The sequence below is a fragment of the Palaemon carinicauda genome, chromosome 33 (genome assembly GCF_036898095.1).
Source record: "Palaemon carinicauda isolate YSFRI2023 chromosome 33, ASM3689809v2, whole genome shotgun sequence".
NCBI lineage: Eukaryota > Metazoa > Arthropoda > Malacostraca > Decapoda > Palaemonidae > Palaemon > Palaemon carinicauda.
In genome coordinates, this window is record NC_090757.1 from 71,411,787 (window position 1) to 71,439,286 (window position 27,500).

At 39.0% G+C, this 27,500-nt stretch overlaps 1 protein-coding gene and 1 long non-coding RNA gene across 8 annotated transcripts in view; one reads left to right on the forward strand and one right to left on the reverse strand.

The window, feature by feature from the left end:
• Window positions 1–13,064, forward strand: part of LOC137625980 (zinc finger protein chinmo-like) — a 146,361-nt gene extending 133,297 nt beyond the window's left edge. For 3 of the 5 annotated variants that reach the window (XM_068357056.1, XM_068357057.1, XM_068357058.1), the window contains 3 exons: window positions 7,008–7,489; window positions 8,013–8,183; window positions 9,064–9,465. In XM_068357056.1, coding sequence (XP_068213157.1) covers window positions 7,008–7,489; window positions 8,013–8,183; window positions 9,064–9,458 — 1,048 coding nt within the window. In that variant the 3' untranslated portion in view covers window positions 9,459–9,465. Of the gene's footprint in view, window positions 1–7,007; window positions 7,490–8,012; window positions 8,184–9,063; window positions 9,466–9,673 lie in introns of those variants that run through there. The other 2 variants (XM_068357059.1, XM_068357061.1) reach the window with 2 other exon arrangements.
• Window positions 1–27,500, reverse strand: part of LOC137625981 (uncharacterized) — a 229,231-nt gene that overhangs the window by 3,845 nt on the left and 197,886 nt on the right. For all 3 annotated transcript variants that reach the window (XR_011040953.1, XR_011040954.1, XR_011040955.1), the window contains exon 3: window positions 11,969–12,066. This is a non-coding gene — a long non-coding RNA (uncharacterized lncRNA). The remainder of the gene's footprint in view (window positions 1–11,968; window positions 12,067–27,500) is intronic.

Below are 27,500 nucleotides of genomic sequence, written 5' to 3' on the forward strand. Positions count from 1 at the left end.
GAGAATTACAAATTTACACATAGATATACATTTTACGCAGAAGGAATCAGAAGTCTTAAAGGAATCTTTTGGCTTTGGGGTCTTCCTCGATGTCAAAGAAGGCCTACTTCTACCAATCCGCTCTATTCCAACTCTTCTCTCTAGTGGCTTTGTCGGGCGACTATTTGGGTAAGAGTGGGTGCAGTGTTAACTCTTAAAAAAGCTTAGAGACAAGGCCTGTCATCTCCCCTAGAGAGATGAGAGCTCCTTCTCATCAGGGCGAGTCTCTTACAGAAAGCCGATGCCTTGTTGGCTATCGAAGGCTTGCATCGGAGGACAACTTGAATCAATTCCTTGCATTGAAGTGCTTGGTAGAAGAGCAGATGTCAGTTGTTCTCGCAGATGCTAACAAAGAAAATAGGTCTCCTTCTCATCCTCCTGCTTTCCTAGTACAGAAAACATCTCCTCATCATTATTCTGTCTCTCAAGAGTGTTCTAGCTCTTCAGGTTGGGAGACAACCTTCTCACAATTCCTCCTGCCTGGAGGACGAGCGCTTATGCTCCAAGTGTTATCATCCTTGTAGACCTACTTCTCCTGCGAGTCGACATAAATCCAACCTGATGACGAGAATCTAGGGCGCCACTCCTTTACAGAGGCGTCTTCACAGGATGTTGTGTCACCCATTCATCGGATCATTAGGATTGCTCTCCTTTTTATCTTCATCGTGCTTCATGAGCTCAGGGTTAGCATTCCCCTTCACTGTCATCAGTCTCTCCATTTAGACCTAAGAAGAAGGCTGGTAGGTCATCACGATCGAGGTCTTCTAGCCATCGCTTGTACAAGGTTCACAAATCCTCACAAGATGTTCGTACAGTACTTCACCATCGCCCTTGTAGCAGCGTCTCTTGTCACCAACACATGATCATCGCACTCCACCTTCACAATATTGTCACACTTATCGCTCTTGTGGCATTGCAGCACAATCATGTCTCGCCTATGCGTTTTTACTGCTCCTTGTCCTCGCCCACATCATATCGTTACTTCTCACCCTTGCAGCATCACCCCTCATTACCAACTTGGTTGGATAAGCCCTCACTTTCTAATAAGCATACAAGGCTACTTATTACCAACATTCACCCTGTGCTGAAGCATATTTTCTGAATTCTAAATATTCATGGACCTGTTTTGACCTTTCTTCAAAGGAGGAAAGCAAGAAGCATTCCAGGTCACTGAGTTCCACCCCAGTAAGGGTTACTAAGAAGAAGGCTCCTCCAAATCCTGCATTTTCAGTCATACCTGGAAGAGAGACTGATCTTGCTTTGGAACTGCCTACCAGGATAAACAACAGTACAGTAGTCCTGTTAGTTGTCAGATTCGTAAGTCATCATCGACCTGAAAATCCAAGCATGAAGTTCATCTGTCTGTTTCCCTTTTCTTCTTCTAGTCCATCAACAATCAATGCAGTCTCCAGGCAAAGGAAAAGGAAGATGGTTCTTATCAACCCCCCCAGGGGTGACACAAGGTTTAGAACTCATAGAGGTTCTCTTTCTCTGAGGGAGATAACCTTTACCGATTGCTACAGACTTTTGTCGTGATTTTGTCAAGTCGCAGTCCACCTTATTTATCAAATCACTGTACCTTAAAGATCAGTGCCATAGAACCTTTTATTATTTTCTGCTGGTGCATTACAGAAGGGTAAGAGGGATAATCTCGTCTCGCCTATGTGTTTTTACTGCTCCTTGCCCACATCATATCGTTACTTCTCACCCTTGCGGCATCACCCCTCATTACCAACTTGGTTGGATAAGCCCTCACTTTCTGATAAGCATACAAGGCTACTTATTACCAACAGTCACCCTGTCCTGAAGGATATTTTCTGAATTCTAAATATTCATGGACCTGTTTCGACCTTTCTCCAAAGGAGGAAAGCAAGAAGCATTCCAGGTCACTGAGTTCCACCCCAGTAAGGGCTACTAAGAAGAAGGCTCCTCCAAATCCTGCATTTTCAGTCATACCAGGAAGAGAGACTGATCTTGCTTTGGAACTGCCTACCAGGATAAACAACAGTACAGTAGTCCTGTTAGTTCTCAGATTCGTAAGTCATCATCGACCTGAAAATCCAAACATGAAGTCCATCTGTCTGTTTCCCTTTTCTTCTTCTAGTCCATCAACAATCAGTGCAGTCTCCAGGCAAAGGAAAATGGTTCTTATCAACACCCCCGTGGGTGACATGAGGTTTAGAACTCATAGAGGTTCTCTTTCTCTGAGGGAAATAACCTTTACCGACTGCTACAGACTTTTGTCGTGATTTTGTCAAGTCGCAGTCCACCTTATTTATCAAACCACTGTACCTTAAAGATCAGTGCCATAGAACCTTTTATTATTTTCTGCTGGTGCATTACAGAAGGGTAAGAGGGATCCTACCTTCGTCAAGAAGAAAGCACTTCCGGCAGACCCTAATTAGCAGCTACAAGAGTCTTCATTGAAGACTGTTGGCCTCTCATAGCCAATTACGGACGACTCTCTCTCCCTTTCCATGATACAGAGTCAGGGTATGATGGGTCATCTGGTTCCCTGGACCCCGAAGGCGATGCCCTACAATCAGCTGCATCCAGAATGACAACATAAGAAGGAGGAGAGGCCAAGTCTACCTTCTCCAAAGGTCTATGCAACATCCGCACCCCCAATAACCTGGGTGATGGATTAAAGTCTCATCCTAAGGGAAAGACAGCCACCATAGACATCCAGTGCCAAACCTTGCCTGGAGATACCTTGGTCCTCCTTAGCCAAGGATGTTCAAGAGTAGGTTGCAGGAGATAGACTCCCTAAAGGGGCATAGGTCTTCCCGACTGATCCCTATTCCTCTGCCCAAGCAGAAGAAATATTACAAGCCCATAGGACCACTTCCCTCTCTTTTCAAACTAGATCAGAAGGTTGCAGTCATCACTCTGGACTGCTCATTAACCCCAACCGATTCTCAGGAAGCCTCCAATCTGCTTTACTCTGCTAGTCCCAAGGACATAACTGGGGGAAAGGCACAGGAAGGGATAGACGTATGTGCTAGGACGGGCATTCCTACCACTCTGCCTCCAGTGGGGCGATTCCTACAAAGGAATTGGAGGGAGCTCTTTCATGGGGCAGAAGACTGGACAGTGAGGGTCCTGCACTCAGGATACAGTACTTCCTTCCATTCTTCAGCTCTTCCCCTCTTTTGATTCCTCAACCTGAGTCCATGTCATCTTATCTCTGGGGGTTGGCAGAATAGAGATCAAGGAGATGCTGCCAAAGGAAGCTCTTCAAGAAGTTGTTGACGGCTCTTGGGTGTCTTCAGTTGACTTTTTCTTGTGAAAAAGGTATCTGGAAGCTGGAGATCAGTCACCGATCAATCTGCTTTGAACGCATTTGTTCAACAGACACCATTCAAAATGGAAACTTCATCCACAGTCGTTCAGGTAATAAGACTAGGGGACTCCCTGAAGACGTTGAATCTCAAGGATGCATATTTCCAGATTCTGGTACATCTATTATCCTGTTTATCATTTTTAGGTCCTTTGCTTCAGTCTGCTGACAGTTCCACAGATATTCAAAAGAGTATTTGGCCTTGTGTCGTCGTGGGCTCATGCTAATGAAATCAAGTTCGTTTGCTATGTGGACAGCTGGCTGGTAGTTGCAGACATCCGACATCAATGACCTTAGATGTGGGGATGCCAGAAAACTCCAAATTAATCAATTAATCAATCATTCCATCCCAGAGACTCGTCTACCTAGGGATGGAGTTCGACACCATTCAGGGACAATTATTCCGCTTGGAAGAAAGGGTCTCTCGACTTCATCAAACGGCTTGCCCTTTTCTTCCGCGTCCAAGTTTACCAGCCTACACTTGGCAAAAGCTTTTAGGTCATTTCTCTTCTCTGGAACAATTAGTACTAGGAGGAGGAATACAGTTGCAATCTCTTCAATGGCAACCGAAGTCGTCATGGTTGCAATACTTTGTCAATCCTGTGTTTGGTGTCCCAAAAACCTAAGAAGATCTAGAGTGGTGGTTGGAGATCCCAAACCTGAGGAAAGAAGTCCTGTTATTGATCCCTCCTCCAGAGTTTCATCTGTTCACTAATGTTTTGAAGGAGGGCTGGGAAGCCCATCTAGACCATCAGATAGCCCATCTAGACCATCAGATAGTATCAGGAATGTGGTCAGACCTGGAATGCCAAAACCACATCGTTCTAAAGCTGAGGGCAGCATGACTACCCCTACAGGAATTCTACTCTATTCTCAAAGGCCGCTTGGTAGTGTTGATGAGTGACAACACCTCCGTGGTGTCCTCCTATATTTGCAAACAAGGAGGCACAATATCACATCAATTCTGCTAGCTGACAGTTGGGGCCCTCGAGTAAGCTGAAGAGCACTCCATAGCCCTAACACCCAGATTCATTCCTTGAAAAAAGAATGTGATGGAGGAAAAGTTGAGCCGGAAGACAGATAGATCACTCAAAATGGTCTTTTTTTTCCTAAGATAGCAAAGGGGATCCTGACTTTGTAGGGTTTCCTGACATAGACCTGTTTGCCACATACCTTAACAAACTGCTCACTAGTCCGGATCCAGTAGCAGCGTTTGTAGATGCGTTTCAGCATCCTTGACAGTCTAGACATTGACACTTTTCCTCCTTTCTGCCTTCTAAGAAGGGTACTGAACAAGGTCCTGGCATCTCAAAACTTAGTTTTGACTCTTGTAGCTCTATTATGGCCTCACATGGAGTGGTACATGGACCTACTCCACCTGTTGACAGAGATACCGAGAGCACTCCCTTCATGATCCAACCTACTTTGCCAGCCACATATGAGGATTTATCACAAGACAGTAAAGTCTCTAGCTTTACACATGGAGATTATTCAGCATCTCCTCTCACTGAAAGGCTTTTCTTGAGAGACGGTACAACAGATGTCTAGATATCTCCCCCTATCCTCGTCTGCAGGCCAAGTAGGCCGTCTTCTGTGGTTGATGTCGTGGGAGGGGTATCCATCCTCTCAGAGCCTCTATATCAATAATCGCTAATTTTTTACTTTACTTCCATAAGGAGGAATCCTACTCTGCTCAGCCTTGAGCAAAGTCTTTAGACATAATGGAATCTTCTTCAGAGGGCCTCTCTATTCTAATGCCTTCCAGTTGAGGTGAGCCCACCACCTTGGATCGTAGTCAAGGTATAACGTTCTCTTTTAGATGGCACCTTATGAGCCCTTGAAGTGGGTGTCAGATAGGGATCTGACACTAAAAACTGTGTTTCTGCTTGCTTTGGCCTTGGCTGAACGAGTTAGCAAAATTCACAGGCTCTCCTTTAACATCACCCATTCATGGAAGTGGAGGGAAGTCTCTCTCATCTTCATCCCTGAATTCATCGCCAAAATCCATCTAGTAGCGATCCTAGGTTATTGTTGTTTCAAGTTGCAAGTCTCCGAGAAGTAATCGAAGATCCTTATCAGGTGTTACCCTATCCTATAAGAGCATTGAGAGCTTACCTCAAATGCACCAGATCTGCTAGACTTCATCTGCACCATCTTTTTGTTGGTACTGGAAGAAACAAAAGGTCACCAAGAATACCATTTCTTTTTGGTTGAGGGAAGTAATTTCACTGTCCCATTCGTCTCCAGCTGAAACTGGAGTACGAATAAAGGCTCACGACATTAAAGGTGTCAGTACCTCTCTAGCCTTCTCATGCAACTTCTGTGGCGCGGGCTCTTCAGGAGGGAGTCTGGAAACGTCGGACGACCTTCACTGCCCATTGCCTGCAGGATGTGACCCACAAGTTCATGAAAACCTTTACTCTCAGACCTCTCGTGGTCGTGGCTGCTCAGAGAGTGGTTTGGTTACTTCAGCTCCCTTACAGGACAAGTAGCTTCGGGTTGAGAGTGGTTACGAGTAAGCATGTGCTGAAAGTGATGAATGACTGGCCTTTTTTCATTTCCTTTAATCCTCCCCTCTCCTGGGGTATAGCATCGGGATCCTTGCCAGGTGGATTCATCCTGAAGCAGAGGTAAGATCACCGAGCTCTCGGCTATCTTATGATTCTTATAAGGAGTCTTTTCCCCTCACTCCTTTTGAGGGGGAGTGTGTTGTATCCAGGTAAACACAGTGATCCATATTATAGCCTTATCATCATGTCTACCAGGGTACACCACTGAAGTTATTGCCCAACCGAGTAATGTACTTTGAAAGACAGGCTATGTTCCAGTACTTTAAAATTGAAGTTGGTTCACGAGGTGCAAGGAGCCAGGAATCTTCTGCCTAACACCAAGAATCTTGAGCTCCCAGGTAAAGTTCCAGCTAGTTGGAAGGGGACTTCCTCCCTTCTAAGGATGACAGTTTGTATTATCATGTAGGAACAAATGACAAATTTTAAGGTAATTTGAATTTTTCTAACTATACAAACCTGAGTCCTTTACTCCAACTTGCCTGCCAATGCCATCCCCCATGGAAGTCCTGGCTGCAGTCATAGTGATTGTGATCACTGACGAACCAATGTATATACATGTCGGCCTCCTAGGAACCGCCCAGTGAACTACCGTTTGGTATGTTTACACCTCAATTAAGATTTTAATTTCCATGTTTCAGCTTTTGCTGTATTTCTACTCCTATAGTAAATGTTTCAGGTTTGAAAAGTTGAGAAAAATAAAATTTTTTCTCAAATTTGTCATGTTGAGATATCAAGAACTATTTTAATTTGGTTTCATGTGATTAATTTATTATGGATATTGATGTCTTGGGGAATTGGGTATAACCGCTGCATGTTATAGCATTATATATACTTAGTGCCGAGGTGTATGTAAATTTGTTATTCAATCAATTTTATGAATTTGTTTTTTATTCCTCTGGCAATTCATTATTCAATATGAGTACAGTAATATTTTTCCTCAACCAGCATAGTGTTATTTCCATTTTTGTTCAAGAGGAAATAGTGGCAAGGGTCATTTATCCTTTTTCAAACCTTCCCATTAATGAACAGTCTTTTTCATAAACTGTATATATTTCCAGGGTTCCTCCATTCGGCCTTCCCTTTTCCCTACCATTGTTGCATGATTCGAAGAAGATGCTGGAACGGAACCCACACAAACTCGGGCCTCCGCCTCCCTCGCACTACGAACAGCATGACGAAAAGGACCGCCATCCTCCTGTCTGGCCTCCAAGAGGAGCCACAGACCACGATCTGGAGCGTGAAAGGGAAAGGGAGAGAGAACGCGAGAGGGAGAGGGAGAGAGAGAGGGAAAGAGAACGCGAAAGAGAACGCGAGCGAGATAGGGAACTGGAGAGAGAACGTGAGAGAGAAAACCAGAGAATATCCGAAAGGGAGAGAGAAAGAGAACGGGAGAGAGAAAGGGAGAGGGAGAGGGAGAATGAGAAACCCCACTCCCAAGAAGGAGGGGGAAACGAGAGAGACGTCATTCATCCCGAGTCTGATAGAAGACACGAAGACGAGACCTCCATCAGTTCCAAAGATAATCTGTCACCGTCTGAAGGTATGTGGGGGCCCTGTTGCCTTTAAGCCATATTGTACTTAACTTTGAAAATTAGCAGAAATATGAACATCAATTCCTTGACTTAATATTGAGTATTTTTGTAGCAGTATTTATTTTTATTCCAATAGGAGGTTTCTAGTATTTTTAATTACCATAGAATTTCATTTGTCACTTGATGGGGGTAGACCTTTTCCTTACTCTGTTGCCTGTCAAGATGAAAAATGGAAGTTTGGTCTCTACTTGATTTTTATACAACCATTTTTAGTAATTTCTGGATAGTTTTCAATATTACACATCTAGTAAAGAGCAAAATAAGTTTACCATTTGAATTTTGGTAACTGAATAATTATATGAAATAGGCCAAAGGTTCCAAGGCATTCTAGTTTCTGAAAAGGTCTTCGTAACCAAAGTCCACGAAGAACATGTCATGACTGTAGAATGTTTAAGTGTTCATTAATATGCATTAGCTGAATGGGGGTAGGCAAACAAACAATACCTGATGTTCAACTCATTTTGTTTGCAGAATCTATCATAAGCAAGACGGAACTTCTCACCCCTGAGGATGTTGGGGAAGAGGATGACGATAACCACAGCCACAACACTGGAGGGCGAGATAATGGCACCTCAGAGATAACTACCACCTCCCCCCACCAGCGATCCCACTCAACCTCCTCATCGGGGAACACCTCTACAGGTAGGGGGCCCTTTTCATTCTTCTCAATGAGGTTAAAGTCACCTTTTATATTAAACATGTTTTTCTTTTTCTCTTATGAAATGAAAAACTAGTTTTATTTTGATGTTTGTTCTCTATATAGGTAATTACTTTTATAGTTGTATTTATTTTTCTTTTCACATTATAATTAGATTCATTTTCTTTTCAACAATGAATGAACATTCCCTTCCTGAAAGGAGTAATATAATTAAATTGTTACTACCACAGCATTGCTTGTCATGCTTTTCCATGTATTTTTTTTATACAAAAAGAACATTAGGTACAAAGTGTTAATAGATTTTATTTAAAGTAAGGATTTTACAATCTAAATTCTTTAAATTTTCAGTAGGTTGATATGTAATATTAACCCTGTACTTAACCTCAAGTGACGATATGCATGAATAACCTTCATTTTGTCATATTTTTCTGTCCCACACTTGATATTGAAGACCCATTTTTGAGAAGTAAGGGTTAGATAGCAATAGCACAGTGTAGTTTATAATCATCTCAGCACATATGCACAATTTTATTAATATAGTTTTGCTGGATGTGTGCATGCATTAAACATTGTCTGCTTAGTGACCACTTGCTTTATTTGCTTGGTTGGTGCATGGTATTCTTGCATGTTGCATGATCTCAGCGAGAAAGAACACCACAGTAAGAGTGACCTGTCAACATCAGGTCCGGGTACTCAAAAAAACCAGGCATCAGTCTAACCTGAGCCCCCTTTCCTCTGACTCTGAAATTTGGTTCTGCAAATCATTGCATCAACCAAATTTTTTCAGAGCACAGAAGCCTTTGGGTGGCATCTTGACGCTCTAGCCTCGGGGTGGCTGCTTACTGGTGGTGTTGTTTCTTGCAGAGTGTGTGGTGTGGGGCGAAGGGGACCCAGGAGGGGGGCAACCACCCCTCTTACTCCTGGAAGGAGGTGAGGAACCCCATGCACCCCCTGGAGGGTGGGTGTGCTCTACTTGTGGGAAGAGCTACACTTCCCTCACAGAGCTGCGAACCCACTGGTCTGAACATGCCCGGGGGCGGCACGTGTGTGGGGTGTGTGGTGCTTCGTACTCGGTGCAGAGCTCCCTGGCTCGTCACATCAGAACTGACCATGCTCAACGTCGTCGTGTATTCACCTGTGCCCTGTGTGGATCCACCTTCAAGCACAACTTCAGCAGAAACTTGCACCTGCGGACAGTACACAGACTTAACATTCCTAACAATAGGAAAGCCGATGCCCCAGCCACAACGAGCTCGTAGCCTGAGGCCTGCCCCTTGTAGTGTAGTGTAGTGTACGTAGTTATGCTCGACAGTTTAGTTTGATAGTCTGGTTACTACTTCTAGTTTTACACCTTTTGTAGTTTTATTCCCTTTTAAGTAAATTTTATAGTTAGTTAGTTTGTGCTTACATATAAATTTAGTTTTAATCTTATTGTATTAAAAGATTTTAGTAAAATTTATTTCTTCCTTTTCAGCAGAGCTGGTTAAATGCCCATACTGCCCTCGGTCATACCGACATCAAAACAACTTGCGAACTCACATCAGATGTTTTCATAAAGGTGTAAGGATTCCATGTCCAATATGCCATCGTGGATTCACTCGATGGTTCACTGTTCGCTGTCACATTGCAAGGGAGCACCAAAATGTGGACTTCTCACGACCTGAAGCCCTACCTGCTCAACTGCGTCGTGCCCTTTATCCTCCATATCCAGAATAACGGGCATCCGTCCCTATCAGCCTAGACTCCTGCTTCAGGCAGCCCAGCACTTCCTGAACTGCAGTGCAGGTGGCGCTCCACCGTCCATGTAGACGCCCTTACCACCTGTATAGCCACGCCAGACCAGTTGCTAGTTTTCAAAACCCCACCAGAAATTGGCATGTCATGTCAGTATGTATTTGCTAGGTGTGGGCCCAAGCTGACGTGAGCCTTCATGTGGTAGCGACTGCAAGTCTGGGTGCTACTTGGTGCTCTGTGTACATGTTAAGGCCCATTAGGCCATTGGGTAACCATGTGTAGGTGGGAAAAGCAGTAGACGTCTGACCAGTGAGGTGTCATATACTCGCCAGTCTCCATGGTGTTGTTGGTATGCTGTAGACAATGCTAGTGATAGTCAGACTGTTGGACTTGTGCTAGGGTTTCATATAGCTGTGCTTCTGAAGCACGCTAAACTGTGTTATGTATGGTCCATGGCCGGTGTTCTTGTAGCTTCAAGTGTGCTAATATCATAATCCCAGTACCATAGTATAAGCATGGAGTTGTCATATGGACCTTGTTAACTGTAGGTTTTATTTGAAATGGTTATATTTAATAGAAGAGTAATTACAATTCCAAGAAAAGGGATTGGTATGTTTCTTCTGTTCATAAAATAGTGAATGATTTTTCCGGTGTGGGTGCCTTATGCTCAACAAAGCAAGCATGCACAAGATGTTTGTAGATGTACAGTATTATTTTTATAGATGCCAACAATATCCCTCCAGCAAATCACGAGCGGTCAGAGCCAGGGAGCAGAATTTTTTTTTTTTTTTTTTAAATCCCCAACAGGGAACCTCATCACCCCTGTACTCTATGCGTATCAGGGAGCAGGGCAGGGAGGAATTAATCCCGTTATTTTTATTCTCTTGTTTTTGCTTACGTACTACCATCCCGTTCATTTTTATGATGGTGCTTCATTACGGAATTATAGAAGATTTTATATACAGTGAATATAAATATATATATATAAAGTATATTGGGTCATACCTTCCTGGCCTGCATTGCAGAATATAAAACTGCAAGCAACATAAGAACAAGATGCTCAGGTATTCATATTGGGTGTGTAATCATCCATTCTCATCTACCTCATGTTTTTGTATCCTTCTAGTTGTTATCAGCACCTTTGCTAGATCACTAGAATTCATTGAAGACTTTGCACACCTCATTGCTTCTAGCCATGTTAGTTTCTTGACTCTGTTGGAGTATCTTCCAAGTCAAACGTACAAAGCTGTATAGCTATATTTTATATGAATAGGTCTGACTTACCAGTCTCATACTAAATAAGCATACTATATGCCTCTCTTCACTCATACCATGACCAAATATATAGAAGTTTACCTGGTACTGTGTAAGCAAAGGTCAGTTTATTTAGGAAGAAGTTTAGTTATACTATATCAACTTGGTATTCAGGATCATCAGCTTTAGGAATTTATGAGCTATACATAGACAGTGTATAGTCAAGTTGCCTAGTTATTTTCATGCCGTTTTTCAGGCAGTTCAGGGAATGTCAGTTACCAAAAACAAACTCAGGAAATAAGACGTGTATCCAATCATTTTAATAGAACACAGAGGCATATATGTTTTAAACTTCTCTCTAGCTACAGTTTGTACTTTACCTGAGGTGTGGTTAGCATTACATACTATATATTTTAGTTTACACAAGCAATCTTTATCTTTATTCATGTAGTTTGACATTGCTCAAATGAAGGATGCATTGGCTTTTAACCCATCCAACGATTCCGGTGATAACGGTGCTCCAAAATGCAGGTGTGTTTTCTCTCTCTTTCTCACAAAGTTATTGATAATAATTATTTTTTCTTAAATTCTATTCTCAGCTACTGCTCTGTTAACAGGGCATTATTATCTAAGGACGAAAGCAGTAGTAGTTTATAACCACAAGTATATAATGATAATATAACTCATTAGTTTCTATCCTTTCTAACTAGCAACAAGGAAATATGGGTCACTAAATAAACATTCATCATTGAACAAAAGACTAAAGCATTTTATCATTTACCGTAATGGTAGGAATACTGATGGTATTTTTCCCATAAGCTTCGCAGAATCCACTTTGAACCTTTCCAGATGACTGATGGAGCTCTATTTTCCTTTTTGCTGAAATAAAGGTGAAACATTTAAAAAACGAACTGAACTCATTCATCCCAAACATTCCAGTGAGATCTGCATGATCTTCATAGTGATCTCTGGTATGTCTGTCCTTTGTTTTAATATATTTTATTGTGAAGCCTTAAACCACTGAATGGATTTTGTTAGCAGGGGCATAAACTTACGAAAACAATACAGACTAATAATTCTGCCTGAGATGTGGAGACAGATTAAACATGCAATAAAATAAATTTTTGAAGGAGTTTTCAAGTACGTAAAGCTGTCTTCATCGCTTGGGAAACTTTTGTAAAACATTGTAATACTGTACAGTACAATACTTGTAACATTAACCATAGCTATTCCACTTATAAGGATGTGGCTCTCTTTAGAATCCCACAAAAACAAACAGTTTATATCTGCTTAGTAGATATAAAGAATAGTACTGGAAGTAATGGCTAAAGGTCTCCATAGTTGACTCAAGTGTGTGTGGTTAAGGAATGAAAGCAAGTGACTCCCAAGTAGTAGTAACCTCTGATTATCCAGTTTCTAGTATATTCTTTTTATTCTCTTTCGTGATATGTATCTCATAATGGTTACTCTTTTCTCTCTTTCACTGTATGTATGTCATACAATTACTGTTGCTTAACTCAGGATTACTGATACAAATGCGTATTTTTTGTGATTTTTTTTTGCGTATGTTGTTGCAATATGTGTGTTCATTATTAGTTTATGTGTAACTTAGTTTTTAGATGTGAATAACTTTGATTGAAGGGTAAATACATAATATGGCTTATAGTCATGAGGACCATGCATTAAGTTAATGGCTGGTAAAATAGGATCTCTTTCTCCTCACTATGGCATGTAATTCCTTCATACAAGCTAATCAGTGGTTACATCAGCCCTAATTAGCCACCCATCTCATATTCACTGGCAAATCAATCTCTCTCTCTCTCTCTCTCTCTCTCTCTCTCTCTCTCTCTCTCTCTCTCTCTCTCTCTCTCTCTCTCTCAAGTACATTACTTTTACAAGATCCTTCACTTCGAGAGAGAGATTGTCGTCTCGCTGTTCCTATGTATAGAAAAACTATACAGGACCTCAAGATTCTACCTCGTCTTAATCCTTAGACATGAACATCACTACCCTACCTCCATGGGTCAGTTACTTCTTACGGTATATATTTTGTGTTCCTAATATTACTATTTTACGAATTCAAGCCAAGAGAGGCTTTTTAATTGTTATATAAACTGTGTATACTTAAACAATACATGTGATAATACAGCCAGTCATAGTAGATTCTGCGTCCCTAAGATGTGTGGTCCTCAACCCTTAGAGTTATCATGTAATCTATATAAATATATATATATATAAATACAGTACATTGATTTTCACATGTTCCTCATATAGAGCCAAACGTGTTTATAGATCATGTGCTCCCTGTGCTCTGACCTGTGTCGTAAATTGTAATGCCTATTTACATTGCAACTTGACCAGTAACAAGCCCTTTGCAGTGGCAGGAGAAAAACATTCTTCTTTTAATATTGGGGTTTTGCCACCATAATCATTGTCACTCCAATAGCCCAATACTTATTATAGGTTTCTTGATACATATTTGATGACCCTTAAGGTGTAAATGATCCAGCTTTTTACTAAATAGTTGATTTTTTTACTTTGTTTTATAGACTGTCATGGCCAGTATGAATGACTATTTATGTTATGCTCTAATTTCATTTAAATTAATATTGAAAGTGTAAGATGGGATTCTTACAAAAGAGTATTCGCTCAATTACTGTATATCGATGGAAAATGAACACTTAGTTTATTCAAAAGGAAATCAAAACTGTAAGGTTTGCAGTTAGTGTCTCTCGTTCAAGTCAAACTTTATGTTAGTCTCCTGCCAAAGCATTTGGCTAATATATAGCTCACTATTACCAGTATACAATAGTCATTTTTCAGTACAAACATGAGTACTTTCTCTGATCTACCTCACATTTTTAAGTTCTGAAGGCTTGCATTATATTGTTTTTTTTATTGAAGATTATTTTTGTCTGATGTGCTTGCTTGTTATCAAAGGTTGTTAATACAGTAAGGAAACTTTATACTGAAATTGTAATCTGCAGTGCTTTTTGGTTTCAGGCTTGTATTGACAATTTATTCTACGTAATGGATAAAAGGAAGAATCAAGTTTATAATTAAAATTGCATTAGCTTCCTTGATGGCAAGCAGTCTGTTAATTCTTTTTCTCTCCACTGTTATGTAACAGAAGGTATGCTGCTCATTTCTGCCAGGAGCAGTTTATTAGAAATATAAAAATATATATAAATATACAGTACTGTATATCTCCTTCTTTCAGTGTACTCCCCTCCCCTTCCCCCCTCCCCCAGTGAAGTTGGTAGGAAAGATTTATGTCTAACAAAAGGTTTCTGCCATGTAATTAGTTTTAGTTTGATTCAGTAACATTACTAGAGAACTCTGTTTTGCCAGCATTTGTGTTCAAAAGTGATAGTGCATAAAATGAAGCCTCTTTTGGGCTCGTGGTTTTGACTCTGTACATTGATGTGCTCATATACGGATCGAAAAATATGTAGGTGTCTACAACTGCAGTAGTGTATGGTAATACAGTAGTTGGTTTGTTATACACCTGTGATGTATGTAATCTGCAGCTGCAACATGTGAATTTTGCCATGTTAATCTATAGCGGTAATAGATGTAAAGTAATTGCAAGCAAGGCACTTTGTGTGCAGCTGCAGTGGGAATTCAGTTCTTAGGGATTATGTACATACATAAATAAAAAGTTAAAAAACTAAGAGAAACAAATCTTGTGCAAATACATGCATGGAGCCGATTGAAAGTAGACAAACAGACTGACGAAATGACATGGACTCTTCATTATTTTTCATATCAATATTACTTTCATGCTTTCCATTTCAACTGATCCCAAAGGGATGTAAATTTTTATTTGGTTTTTCATATAGATAGGATTACATTGCTGGGAAAATTTATGTATTCCTTCTAAAGTGTGTTCAGTAGTACCTCATTTGAATATTCCCTCAGAGGGACAAGGGGGATCTGCTTTGCAGTGTAATGAAAGGTTCATATTTCTTTTGTGCATCATTAGCCACACAAAGGTATCGCAGTACCAACATACGTTCAACACATTACATTTTATGTTTTGCAAAATCTTTTCACCTAGATGTGTACCATTGCATTTTTAACTTGAGGGACTGTATTTATACATATAATATTTGATGATCAATTCTCTAATTAGAAAGACTATTTGCATACTGCATGAGAAAGGAGCAATTTATTATTGAGAACTTAATAATTGGAGTTTTAGATTTATTAATTATGTCTTAATACTACTTTGTTCTCTCTTTCTTTAAAATCAGACATTGTTTTTAAGCCTATTTCAGTGTTGCTAATGGTAAAGATGCCATGAATCCAAATTAATATGGGGATAATGCAATTACCTGAAATCTTGTAGCTTACTTTTTTCAGCATACAGTATTTATTCTTGTGATCATTTCACAAACCCGAAATTGCAGTTCTCTGTAAATTACTCCAGACAGATGGAATTTGTTAAGACTTAATTTTTGCATTTTGTGTAGTTAATGAATGCACGATGAAGAAGTGCTTAGCACTGGTTATGTGGACTAAGAGTGTGGTGGAAGGGGCATAGCCCCCCCTCATAAATCCACCAAGTTACTTGGTAACAAGCTTTTGAAAATAGTTGAAGTTTTTTGGTGTGCTCTCATTCATCAATGAGTGAGCTTTGCTCAGATTTGGGTTTGTTTTTCATGAAGGAGAGAGAGAGAGAAATAGAGGTGTGGTAGAGGAAACCATTGCTTGGCAGTGGGTTGGTAGGGTTGATGTTCAGTGATAGCCCCGGTGAATAAGGATGTGATAAAAATAGAAATGGATTAATGAAAACTTAAAGCTGACAAAGACTTGACCAGAGGTAAAAGGGACCTATAATTTCTCTTGGAAGACATTTCAGATATTTGGAAATTTTTATCTCAAATTGACGACATGAATATATTGGTTGGGCATGGGAAAGTCTGCCAATTTTTTTTTTTGGCTTAGCTGTAGCAAAAATTGGTTTTGCAATGAAATGCCATGGAAATATGAGAGACTGATATTGTACAATATGAAAAATTGATTCCCTCATGACACAATTTCTTTTCATTTCAACAGTGGGAGAGGACCCAAGCAAGTTGTCCTTAGTAATTTTAATATTAAGTTAACATGTAGCATCACATCCCAAAGTGTATGTTATATAATTTTCTTCGATATTTATGTATCTTCCATTATGACCCTTGATGACATGTATGTGTGCAGTGGGAGTCTGGTTGTCTAATTCAGAGTTAGAATTCTGGCAGATTTCAAGTGGATGATATTTGATAAACCCTTCCCTTTCTCCTGAACAAAGCCATTTTGGAAAGTGTACATTACAAAATTGACCTCCCAGAAGTAAATTGTTATGTTAAGCCTTGTGTATGAAAATGATATTGAAATCCACTCCATAAATCAACCTAGTCTAGCATTCGTGTAAAGTTAATCGTGTCTGTCCTTGTGTGTAGCCTATAAAAAGTGGACACTGTGCTAGACAAAAACAATAAACTAGATGTATAGAGAAGACTTTTTATTTTGCACCATATCTATTGTTCTCATTGTGTGTGTTATTGGAATTTGAATGCTGTATAATACATTTTTCATCAATGGATTGTCTCTAAAACCAAATGTAGCTCAATATTTAGAAGCCATTAATAGGCACACTTCAATTTCTGAATTAAGGATGTAAATTTTGTAATAGATTTTACATCAGCTATTTCATGTATATACTGTACAAAGAAAACTACCGGTTATGCATATACAATATAAATATTACATTACATTCATATTTATCTTTAAATGTACTATTTCTGTTTATGTGATTGACTATGGTAATACAGTACTTCTAGTTACAAGTAACTCAGAATATACAAGCAAAAAATGTTTAAGAGCATTGCATTGGCCTACAAGCAGAAATTTCCCTCCGTGTGCTCATTTTTGGGGGGCAATACTTACGAGATTAGCACTTGTACCCATATGCTACCCGAGCAGTGTTCACAGGCTTTTTTCTCAATTTTGTTTTTGTAGCTCGCAACCACCCTTTCCCATGGCCTAATTCTTTTATTCTCCTAGCAGCACCTGTAGAAGAATGATTTCTCAAGGGTATAAGGAGTTGTTTCTTTGTACAGTTATGATTGCATGTAGTTTGTTGAGTTGTCATAAAAGACATATTGTAACGTGGTGTAAAGTTAAGATTGATTTGACAATGGCCCTCCAAGATGATCAATAAAGACAGTAGGAATTACAAAAAGTGTATGCTTAAGCTGCAGAAACTCTATATTTGTACTACAACATCTATGACTGGTAGAGTTACAATTCTGAACAGTAAAGGAGGAATTCGAAACATTAGACGATGCAGAACTGGTGCTGTCATTGACAAATCATTGGCCACATGATTTTAACATTGTGAGGGTGTAGTAAATCATCATCATCATCATCATCTCCACCTATGCCTATTGATGCAAAGGGCTTGGGTTAGATTTCGGCAGTCATCTCTACCGTGAGCTTTTAAATCAATACTTCTCTTCTCCATTCATCATCTACTTCATGCTTCATTGTCCTCAGCCATGTAGGTCTGGGTCTTCCAACTCTTCCAGTATCTTGTGGAGCCCAGTTGAAAGTTTGGTGAGCTAATCTCTCTTGGGGAGTGCAAAGAGCCTGCACAAACCATCCTCATCTACCCTTCACCATGATCTCATCCACATATGGCACTCGAATCATCTCTATAATACTTTATAGTAGTTTAATTTCTAATCCTGTACTGCCATTTAACTCCCAATATTCTTCTAAGGGCTTTGTTCTCAAATCTAATAAATCTGTTGGATATAGTTTCATTGTCATAGCACGACTGATGTCCATATAGTAACACCGATCTCTCTAAACTGATATATAGCTTGATTTTTATATGCAATTTCAGGCGATTTGATTTCCAAATTTTACTTAACCTAGCCATTGTCTGATTTGAATATTTCAATCTGTTATTAAACTAAAAAAAGATACTGTATTTGAGATCATAGTTCCTAAATATTTAAATGATTCCTCCGTATTAATCCTTTCTCCTTCCAATGATATTCCATCTTCCATTGTATATTCCGTTCCCATTATCTCTGTCTTTCAACTATTTATCTTAACCCTAACCATGTGATATTTCATGCATTCTGGTAAGCAAGCTTTGCAAGTCCTGCGGTTTTCTGCTAATACGGACAGCATCATCAGCATACTCTAGGTCAGCTAATTTCCTGTTACCAATCCTATCCAATCCTTCTCCACCATCCCCAACTGTTCTATGCATTACAAAATCCATAAAGAGGATAAATAACCTAGGTGACAACACATTCCCTTGGAGTACTCCACTGTCCACTGAAATTCATTTGATAGGACTCCACTAACATTAACTTTGCACTTGCTATGCTCATGAAGTGACTTGGTTAAATTTACATATCTATGAGGACCTCCATAATAACACAGGACTCGCCACAAAATTGGCCGGTGCACACTATCAAAGTCTTTTTCATAGTCCACAAAATTGGCTGGTCCATACTATCAACAGCTTTTTCATAGTCCACAAATGACATCAAAAGTGCATTTCTATATTATACACATTGCTGTGCCACATGTCTTAAAATCAAATTTTCGTCAGTAAAACTTATACCTTTTCTAAATTCTGTTTGTTCATCTCAGCTTTTTATCAATCTTTCTCTCTAGTCTCTTTAGAATGAGCGTACTATATACTTTCATGACAACTGATGTAAGTGTGATTCATTGATTGATTTGATGTTTACTGGCATCCTGACATCTAAGGTGAACGTAAGTGTGATGCTTCTAATTATTAAAATCAGTCAGGTCTCATTTTTTTGCCATTTTCACCAACACTCGTAGCTCCTATTCATCAGGGTTTGCCTCTTCACGCCACATTCTGTAAAGTAATCTTGTAGGTATTTTGGGAGGCACTTCACTTTCGGCCAATATCATCTCAGCAGTTATTCCATCGTATCCAGGGGCTTTCCATTCCTTTAGTTTTTTAATGATAGCTTCGACTTTATATACATTGAGTTCATACATGGGCACATCAAGGTCTTCCTTAGCTTCAGGTATATAGATCAAATTATTCACTTCATATCTCCTATTCGTAACCTCACTAAAGTGCTCCATTCAACGTTGCCTTTCTTCATCTGCTGTTGTTATAACAGATCCATCTCTCTTTTTGATGGGTATATGCTTCTTTGCCCCAGTGTAAATTTCATTAATAATTCTATGAACAATTCTTAAACCATAGCCACTCCCTGAATTCATAGCTTTGTCAACCTCATCTACTTTCCTGTCTAAATATTCTCTCAAGTCATTCCTGGATTTTCCTTTGACTTCACTATCAATACTGGAATACTTAGCATGATCTACCTTGTAATTTTCATTACTTCCTCGAAAACTTTCAGCAATCAATTTCTCTTTGTCTCCTTTTTATAGTATCCCAAGTATCATTTGATATCCGTGGCTTCCTCCTTATAACTACATGTCCCAAAAACTTCCCTACCAACTGACTACATATGTTCTTAATATCACACCATTCTTCATTAATTGCCTGCTCTTTGTCTCAGTCTCTGAGACTGCAAATCGATTCCTACATTCAATTGCAAACGTTTCTCTGTGCTCATCTTCTAGAAGCTTAGTTGAATCAAACCTAGGTATTCTATCTGCATTTCTGTTGGGGACTTTCAGTTTTAATATCATTGTGGCAATGAGGAGCTCGTGATCACTACCAATATCTGCACCTCTATAGCTTCTTACATTTCTCAGATTCCCCCTCTCTCTATTAATGACTATGTGATCTATTTGATTTTTGTAATTGCCACATGGTGAAGTCCATGGATATTTGTGGATGTCCTTTAGCTGGAAAAGAGTACCTCCAATAACAAGATTGCTTGTTAGACAAAAACTTAACATTTGCCCTATTTTCTTTAGCAACTTCGCCAAGACCCTGAACACCCATCACACTTTCTATACCTTGATTATTCCTTCCAATTTTATCATTGAAGTCACCAATCACAATTTTCATATCTCTCTCCGAGATCTCATCTATTACACTATGCAATCTTTCATAGTAGCCTATTCATCTTTACTTTCCTCTGGGGAATCACTGGTTGGTGCACAGCAAACTATTATACTCATATAGCACTATTTTGATTTAAACTTTGCAAGTGACAATCTAATATTTACAGCTCTCCACTCCGTTAATGCCCTTTCTGCTCTTGATGTCATCATAATTTCTTATATATATATATATATATATATATATATATATATTATATATATATATATATGCACATTATATATACATTATATATATAAATATATATATATATACAGTGGAACCTCTACACACGAACGTATCTACATCCGAATTTTCCAACATCCGAAGTAAAATTCGAGCAAATTTTTGACTCTACACCCGAATTTTATTTCGACACACGAAGTAAACATTACGCTATTGAGCGTCGAGTGCTCAGTTCTCTATTCTTGTGTGTATCGTGTGGTTGTCCTCTGTTTGGTCTGTTATTAACAGTGCTTATTTTCTTCCTTTTCTCATATATCCTTTTTGATTTTACCTATAACCATAGTGCCTAAGAAGCTAAGTTTCAGTACAGGAAGAAGGCAATTCTTTCATTAGAATTGAAGCAAGAAATTATAGAAAAACATGAGAGCAGTGTGCATGTGAGTGATACTGTATGGCTAAACAATATGGCCGGAATAGGCCTATGATCTCGAGGATCATCAAGCTGAAGGCAGCCATTAAAGCAAATAACCATCGAAGGGGATCACCATTATTACAAGACATCATAGCAATACCCTAGAAGAGATAGAACGTCTTTTGTTGATAGGGATAAAGGACAAAAAAATGGTTGGCAACGATCATTTGTGAGAAGGGCCAGCGTGATAAACAGAAAGAAAGGAAAAAGTGAAGCAAAGAAAACCATGATAGCATTAACAAGCTCTTTTAAATAAGACTTCTCTCTTTTTCTGTTTCTCTCTAAACATAGCATTAACATGTTCTTTAAATAAAATCTCTCTCTCTCTCTCTCTCTCTCTCTCTCTCTCTCTCTCTCTCTCTCTCTCTCTCTCTCGTTCTTCTTCGCTGTTATAGTGTTAGATACGTCTATTATTTTTTTCCGAGAGAGAGAGAGAGAGAGAGAGAGAGAGAGAGAGAGAGAGAGAGAGAGAGAGAGAGAGATTAAACAAAATTGTGTTTAGAGTACATATGATTTTTAACAGCGTTAACGAGTTGAAAAACAATTAAATGTAACTGAAAAAGTAATAACAGCTAATCTGAATTTTTTTTATTAACTAAAACAAATATTGATACAAACACACTCGTGTGCGTATGCACAAACACACACACACAGGTGCAAAAATTGCTACACAGTAAGAGAGACGGTCGGGGAGGAGGTAGAGATGGTGACTGCGATAACATACCGTAACTCGTCACTGAAAGTGATGAAAATAAAAAATAAAAAGAAAAAAATGTAAAAAATATGAAATATAAAAATAAAAAAAAAATAATTAAGCTAAGTTACGGTATGTTATCGCAGTCACCATCTCTACCTCCTCGCCGATCGTGTCTCCTCGTGCGTGTGTGTGTTTGCGCATACGCACACGAGTGTGTTTGTATCAATATTTGTTTTAGTTAATAAAGGAATTCAGATTCGCTGATATTGTTTTTTTAGTTACATTTAACTGTCTTTCAGCTCGTTAACGCTGTTAAAAATCATATGTACACAACACATTTTTGTTTAATCTCTCTCTCTCTCTCTCTCTCAGAAAAAATTAATAGACGTCTCTCACACTAACAGTGAAGAAGAACAAGAGAGAGAGAGAGAGAGAGAGAGAGAGAGAGAGAGAGAGAGAGAGAGAGAGAGAGAGAGAGAGAGAGAGAGAGAGAGTATTTATTTAAAGAACATAACACCATGTCTACCTTCTCGCCGATCGTCGGTCTCCTCCTGGCGTAGCAAATCCTACACCTGCGTTGGCCTGTCTCTAAGGTAAAGTGGCAATAAAACACATTTTTTATTTATTATTTATTTATAATTATCTTTTTTACATGCTTCTTTCATATTATGCAGTTATGTTATTGTTATGTGTAATTATGTGTAGCCATTTATTAAGGATTTATTATGGGTTTTTAGGCTGAGGAACGAATTAAATGAATTACCATGTATTCTTATGGGAAAATTCGTTTCTACATCCGAACATTTTCTACATCCGAAGTTGGTTGTGGAAGAAATTAAATTCGTATGTAGAGGTACCACTGTATACATTATATATATATATACATATATACATATACATATATATATATATATATATATATATATATATATATATATATATATATAATATATATATATATATATATATATATATATATATATATATATACATATATGTATGTTTATATATACTGTATACAGTATGTATATAATGTATATACAGTGGACCCCCGGGGTACGGCGTCCCCAGCTTACGTATTTTTCATGTTACGGTGTGGAATACGATGTTTTTTCGTCCCCTTGTTACGGCATTTTCCCCACCTTACGGCATCGAATTCCAAAATTCAAACTTGGCGGTTGGTACACGTACGACTGTGCGAGTCACTCGCCTACCACCACGCTCATACGTCACTGCATACGTCACTAAGAAGCTGGTCTGCTATTGCTCGGCGTCACGGTGTCACTAAGATGCCGATACACTATTGGCCGAAATACCTCCCACAATGCCTGAGAGAGATGCTGCCTCTCTCTCTCTCTTTGTTAATCGCGCGCTCAGTTCAGAATCTCGTGTGTGTTTCATAAAGACTTGATCTCGTGTGAGTGCTTGCGATATTGTATTTTTTGTGCATTTTAGTGCTTAATTCTAACTTTAATTCGTTAGCCAGGGGCCCCAAGATTGCTAGTGATGTTAAAGGGAGAAGTAAGAAGATGATTACTATGGAAACGAAGCTGGAGATAATAAAGAAATACGAAGAAGGCATGCGCATCGTTACCCTCGCTAGTATATATGGCCGTAACCAGTCAACGATTGGTACAAGCATCAAGAACAAGGAAGCCATTAAAGCAAGTAAGTCTTCTAAAGGCATGACTGTCCTTGCCAGTGGAAGGACCTCAATCAACGACGAGATGGAGAGACTCCTTCTACTATGGATTAAAGAGAAGGAAATCGATGGTGATACACTCATGCAATTGGCAATTTTGCACAAGGCGAGCGCCATCTTCGCCAATCTCGTGGAAGCCCAGAGAGACGGCGGAGATGAAGGAACGTCGCAGCAAGCCCCCCAAGAGTTCAAGGCTTCTCATGGGTGGTTTTATCGCTTTAGGAAGAGGACTGGTATTGACTCAGTCGTCAGGCATGGAGAGGCGGCCAGTTCTAACAAGAAAGCAGCAGAAGAATTCGTCAAGAAGTTTGAGAAGTTAATTCCCAGAGAAGGCTACATTCCTCAGCAAGTGTTTAACTGGGATGAAACTGGCCTTTTCTGGAAGAAAATGCCCCGTCGTACAAATATCACAGCAGAAGAAAAGACACTTCCTGGCCATAAACCGATGAAAGACAGACTTACCCTCGCATTTTGTGCAAATGCCAGTGGGGACTTAAAAATTAAGCCCCTACTGGTGTACCACTCAGAGAATCCTCGTGCCTTCAAGGCACAAAATATCACGAAGGATAGGCTCTCGGTATTTTGGAGGTCTAATGCCAAGGCCTGGGTCACGATGACCATATTTATTGAGTGGGTAAACGTCTGCTTCGGTCATGCTGTCAAGAAATTTTCAAAAGAGAACAATCTTCCTCTAAAATGTCTCCTGGTACTGGGCAATGCCCCTGCTCACCCTCCTGGCCTCGAGGCCAACATACATCCTGACTTCTCCTTCATCAAGGTTCTCTATCTGCCACCGATCACCACCGATCACCACCCCTCTCCTCCAGCCTATGGACCAGCAAGTGATTGCCAACTTAAAGAAGCTTTACACGAAGCATCTGTTCAAAAGATGCTTCGAAGTGACCGAAAGAACTCAACTCACCCTCCGTGAATTTTGGAAGGGGCATTTTGACATCGTTCAATGCCTGAAGATGATCCATAAAGCTTGGAATGAGGTTTCACGGCACACCTTGAACTCCTCATGGAAGAAACTGTGGCCAGCTGTTGTGGCAGAACGCGACTTCGAAGGTTTCGAACCCTCAACCGAAGATGAGGCCGTTGATGATCTTGCCCCTGAGGTTGATGTTGAGGAAATAATTTCAATCGGGAGGTCCATGGCGCTTGTTGTCGATGAGTCTGACGTCGATAACCTTATCGAGGAGTACAGGGAAGAGCTTACGACTGAAGACTTGAAGGAGTTGGAGGCAATGCAGTTGACCATCATTCAAGAAGAGCACCAATCTAGTGGTGGCGAGGACAGGCGGGAGACTGAAGAAACGACATCGGCAGAAATAAGGGAAGCTATCGGTTGGTATGAAAACCTTACAAGATTCATTGAAAAAAAAAAAACACCCAGAAAAACTTCACACAGGTCGTCTAATGGAGTGTTAATGACAAGTGTATGAGTCATTTTTTAAATATTTTGAGGAGTCGTCAGAAACAGGCTTCCTTGGATCGATATTTCTCCAAAAGAGAAGTGTCAGAAAGCAAAGATGATATAAGTGATTCTAGTAAAAACGCTAAAAAAGAGTACAGTACAGTGAACCCTCGCTACTTCGCGGTTCGACCATCGCGGATTCACCACTTCGCGGATTTTTTCCATAACCCATATATATACAGTAATATATTTATATATGTATGCATGCATTTATGTATATATGTATGTATGTATATATGTAGGTATATATATATATATATATATATATATATATATATATATATATATATATATATACACACACACATATATATATATATATATATATATATATATATATATATATATATATATATATATATATATATATATATATATATATATATATCTAAAGTAGGAAGATGTGATGTAGTTCTAAGGGAAAAGTATGGGTAATATGTCTGGGTAATAAGTAAAGCTCTTCCTCCAGTTTGTTTCTTCATTATGATCAGAGATAAACGTAAACAAAACATTGGTTGCCATTTTTTATCGTGCTTTTTAGCGTGTTTAGGAAACGCATGATATAAAATCGGCTTTAATATTTGTGCCTGTTTTAGTTTAGGGTACTGTAGTACATGCATTAAGTGTTCTGTACATTAAAGGGTAGATTGTTAACAGTACTACGTACAAGGGAAGGTTTTAAAAGTCTGAATATACATGTTGAATAAATAGGTAAATATGGTGTCACTACTTCGCGGATTTTCACCTATCGCAGCCGGGTCTGGAACCTATCTACCGCGATAAACGAGGGTTCACTGTAAAGCGAAGATGAAGTAGTGCTACTGTATAAAATTAAGTTCTAAAAAAAAAATCACAAAAAGAATTTCAAGACAAAAATAATATAAAAAAGCATTTTTAATTTTAAGTGTTTAATAAGAATAAATTTATTATTAAGTGTAATATAATTAGTATTGATACGTTTTTATATCTGCCGTCTCCTCCCCCCTCTGCCTCAACCCACTACCAGCTCAAGTCACGTCACTCCAAAGGTAAATAAAATTTCATTTTTCCTTTACAGTACAGTATATAATTTTCATTTATAATGCTATTTAATTATATACTGTACAGTACATGTATATTATATATAAGTACTGTAGTACAGTACTTACTATACTATTTTGTTACTAATTTTTAATATGTATATAAAATTTTGATGTTTTTACCTGGAGTTTTGCACACATTAGCTATTCTATTGCCTGCCATATGACATTTTCACCATACGATACCAACTCTATATGTATATATATGTATGTATATATGTATATATATGTATGTATATATGTATATATATATATACACACACATATATATATATATATATATATATATATATATATATACACACACACACACACACACATATATATATATATATATATATATATATATATATATATATACACACACACACACACACACACACATATATATATATATATATATATATATATATATATATATATATATATATATATATGTATATACAGTATATGTGTGTATATATATAATGCATATATATATATATGTATATACAGTATATATGTAATGTGTATATATATATATATATATATATATATATATATATATACTGTATATGTATGAATACATACATATACCAAGGCACTTCCCCCAATTTTGGGGGGTAGCCGACATCAAACAAATGAAAAAAAAAGAAAAAAAAAGGGGGCCCTCTCTCTACGTTCCTCCCAGCCTGACAAGGGACAACTGAGTTCGGCTGGTACTGCTAAGGTGCCACAGCCAACCCTCCCCCGTTATCCACCACAGATGAAGCTTCATAACGCTGAATCCCCTACTGCTGCTACCTCCGCGGTCATCCAAGGCACCGGAGAAAGCAACAGGGCCTATGGAACTGCGTCGCAAACGCTCGCCACTCATTCCTATTTCTAGCACGCTCTCTTGCCTCTCTCACATCTATCCTCCTATCACCCAGAGCTTCCTTCACTCCATCCATCCACCCAAACCTTGTCCTTCCTCTTGTACTTCTTCCATCAACTCTTGCATTCATCACCTTTATCAGACAGCCATTTTCCATTCTCTCAACTTGGCCAAACCACCTCAACACATTCATATCCACTCTAGCTGCTAACTCATTTCTTACACCCGTTCTCACCCTCACTACTTCGTTCCTAACCCTATCTTCTCGAGATACACCAGCCATACTCCTTGGACACTTCATCTCAAACACATTCAATTTCTGTCTTTCCGTCACTTTCATTCCCCACAACTCCGATCCATACATCACAGTTGGTACAATCACTTTCTCATACAGAACTCTCTTTTCATTCATGCCCAAACCTCTATTTTTTACAACTCCCTTAACTGCCCCCAACACTTTGCATCCTTCATTCACTCTCTGACGTACATCTGCTTCCACTCCATCATTTGCTGCAACAACAGACCCTAAGTACTTAAACTGATTCAACTCCTCAAGTAACTCTCCATTCAACATGACATTCAACCTCGCACCATCTTCCCTTCTCGTACATCTCATAACCTTACTGTTACCCACATTAACTCTCAACTTCCTTCTCTCACACACCCTTCCAAATTCTGTCACTAATCGGCCAAGCTTCTCTTCCGCGTCTGCAACCAGTAGAGTATCGTCCGCAAACAACAACTTATTTACCTCTATATAATGGTAAGGGAGATGTACAT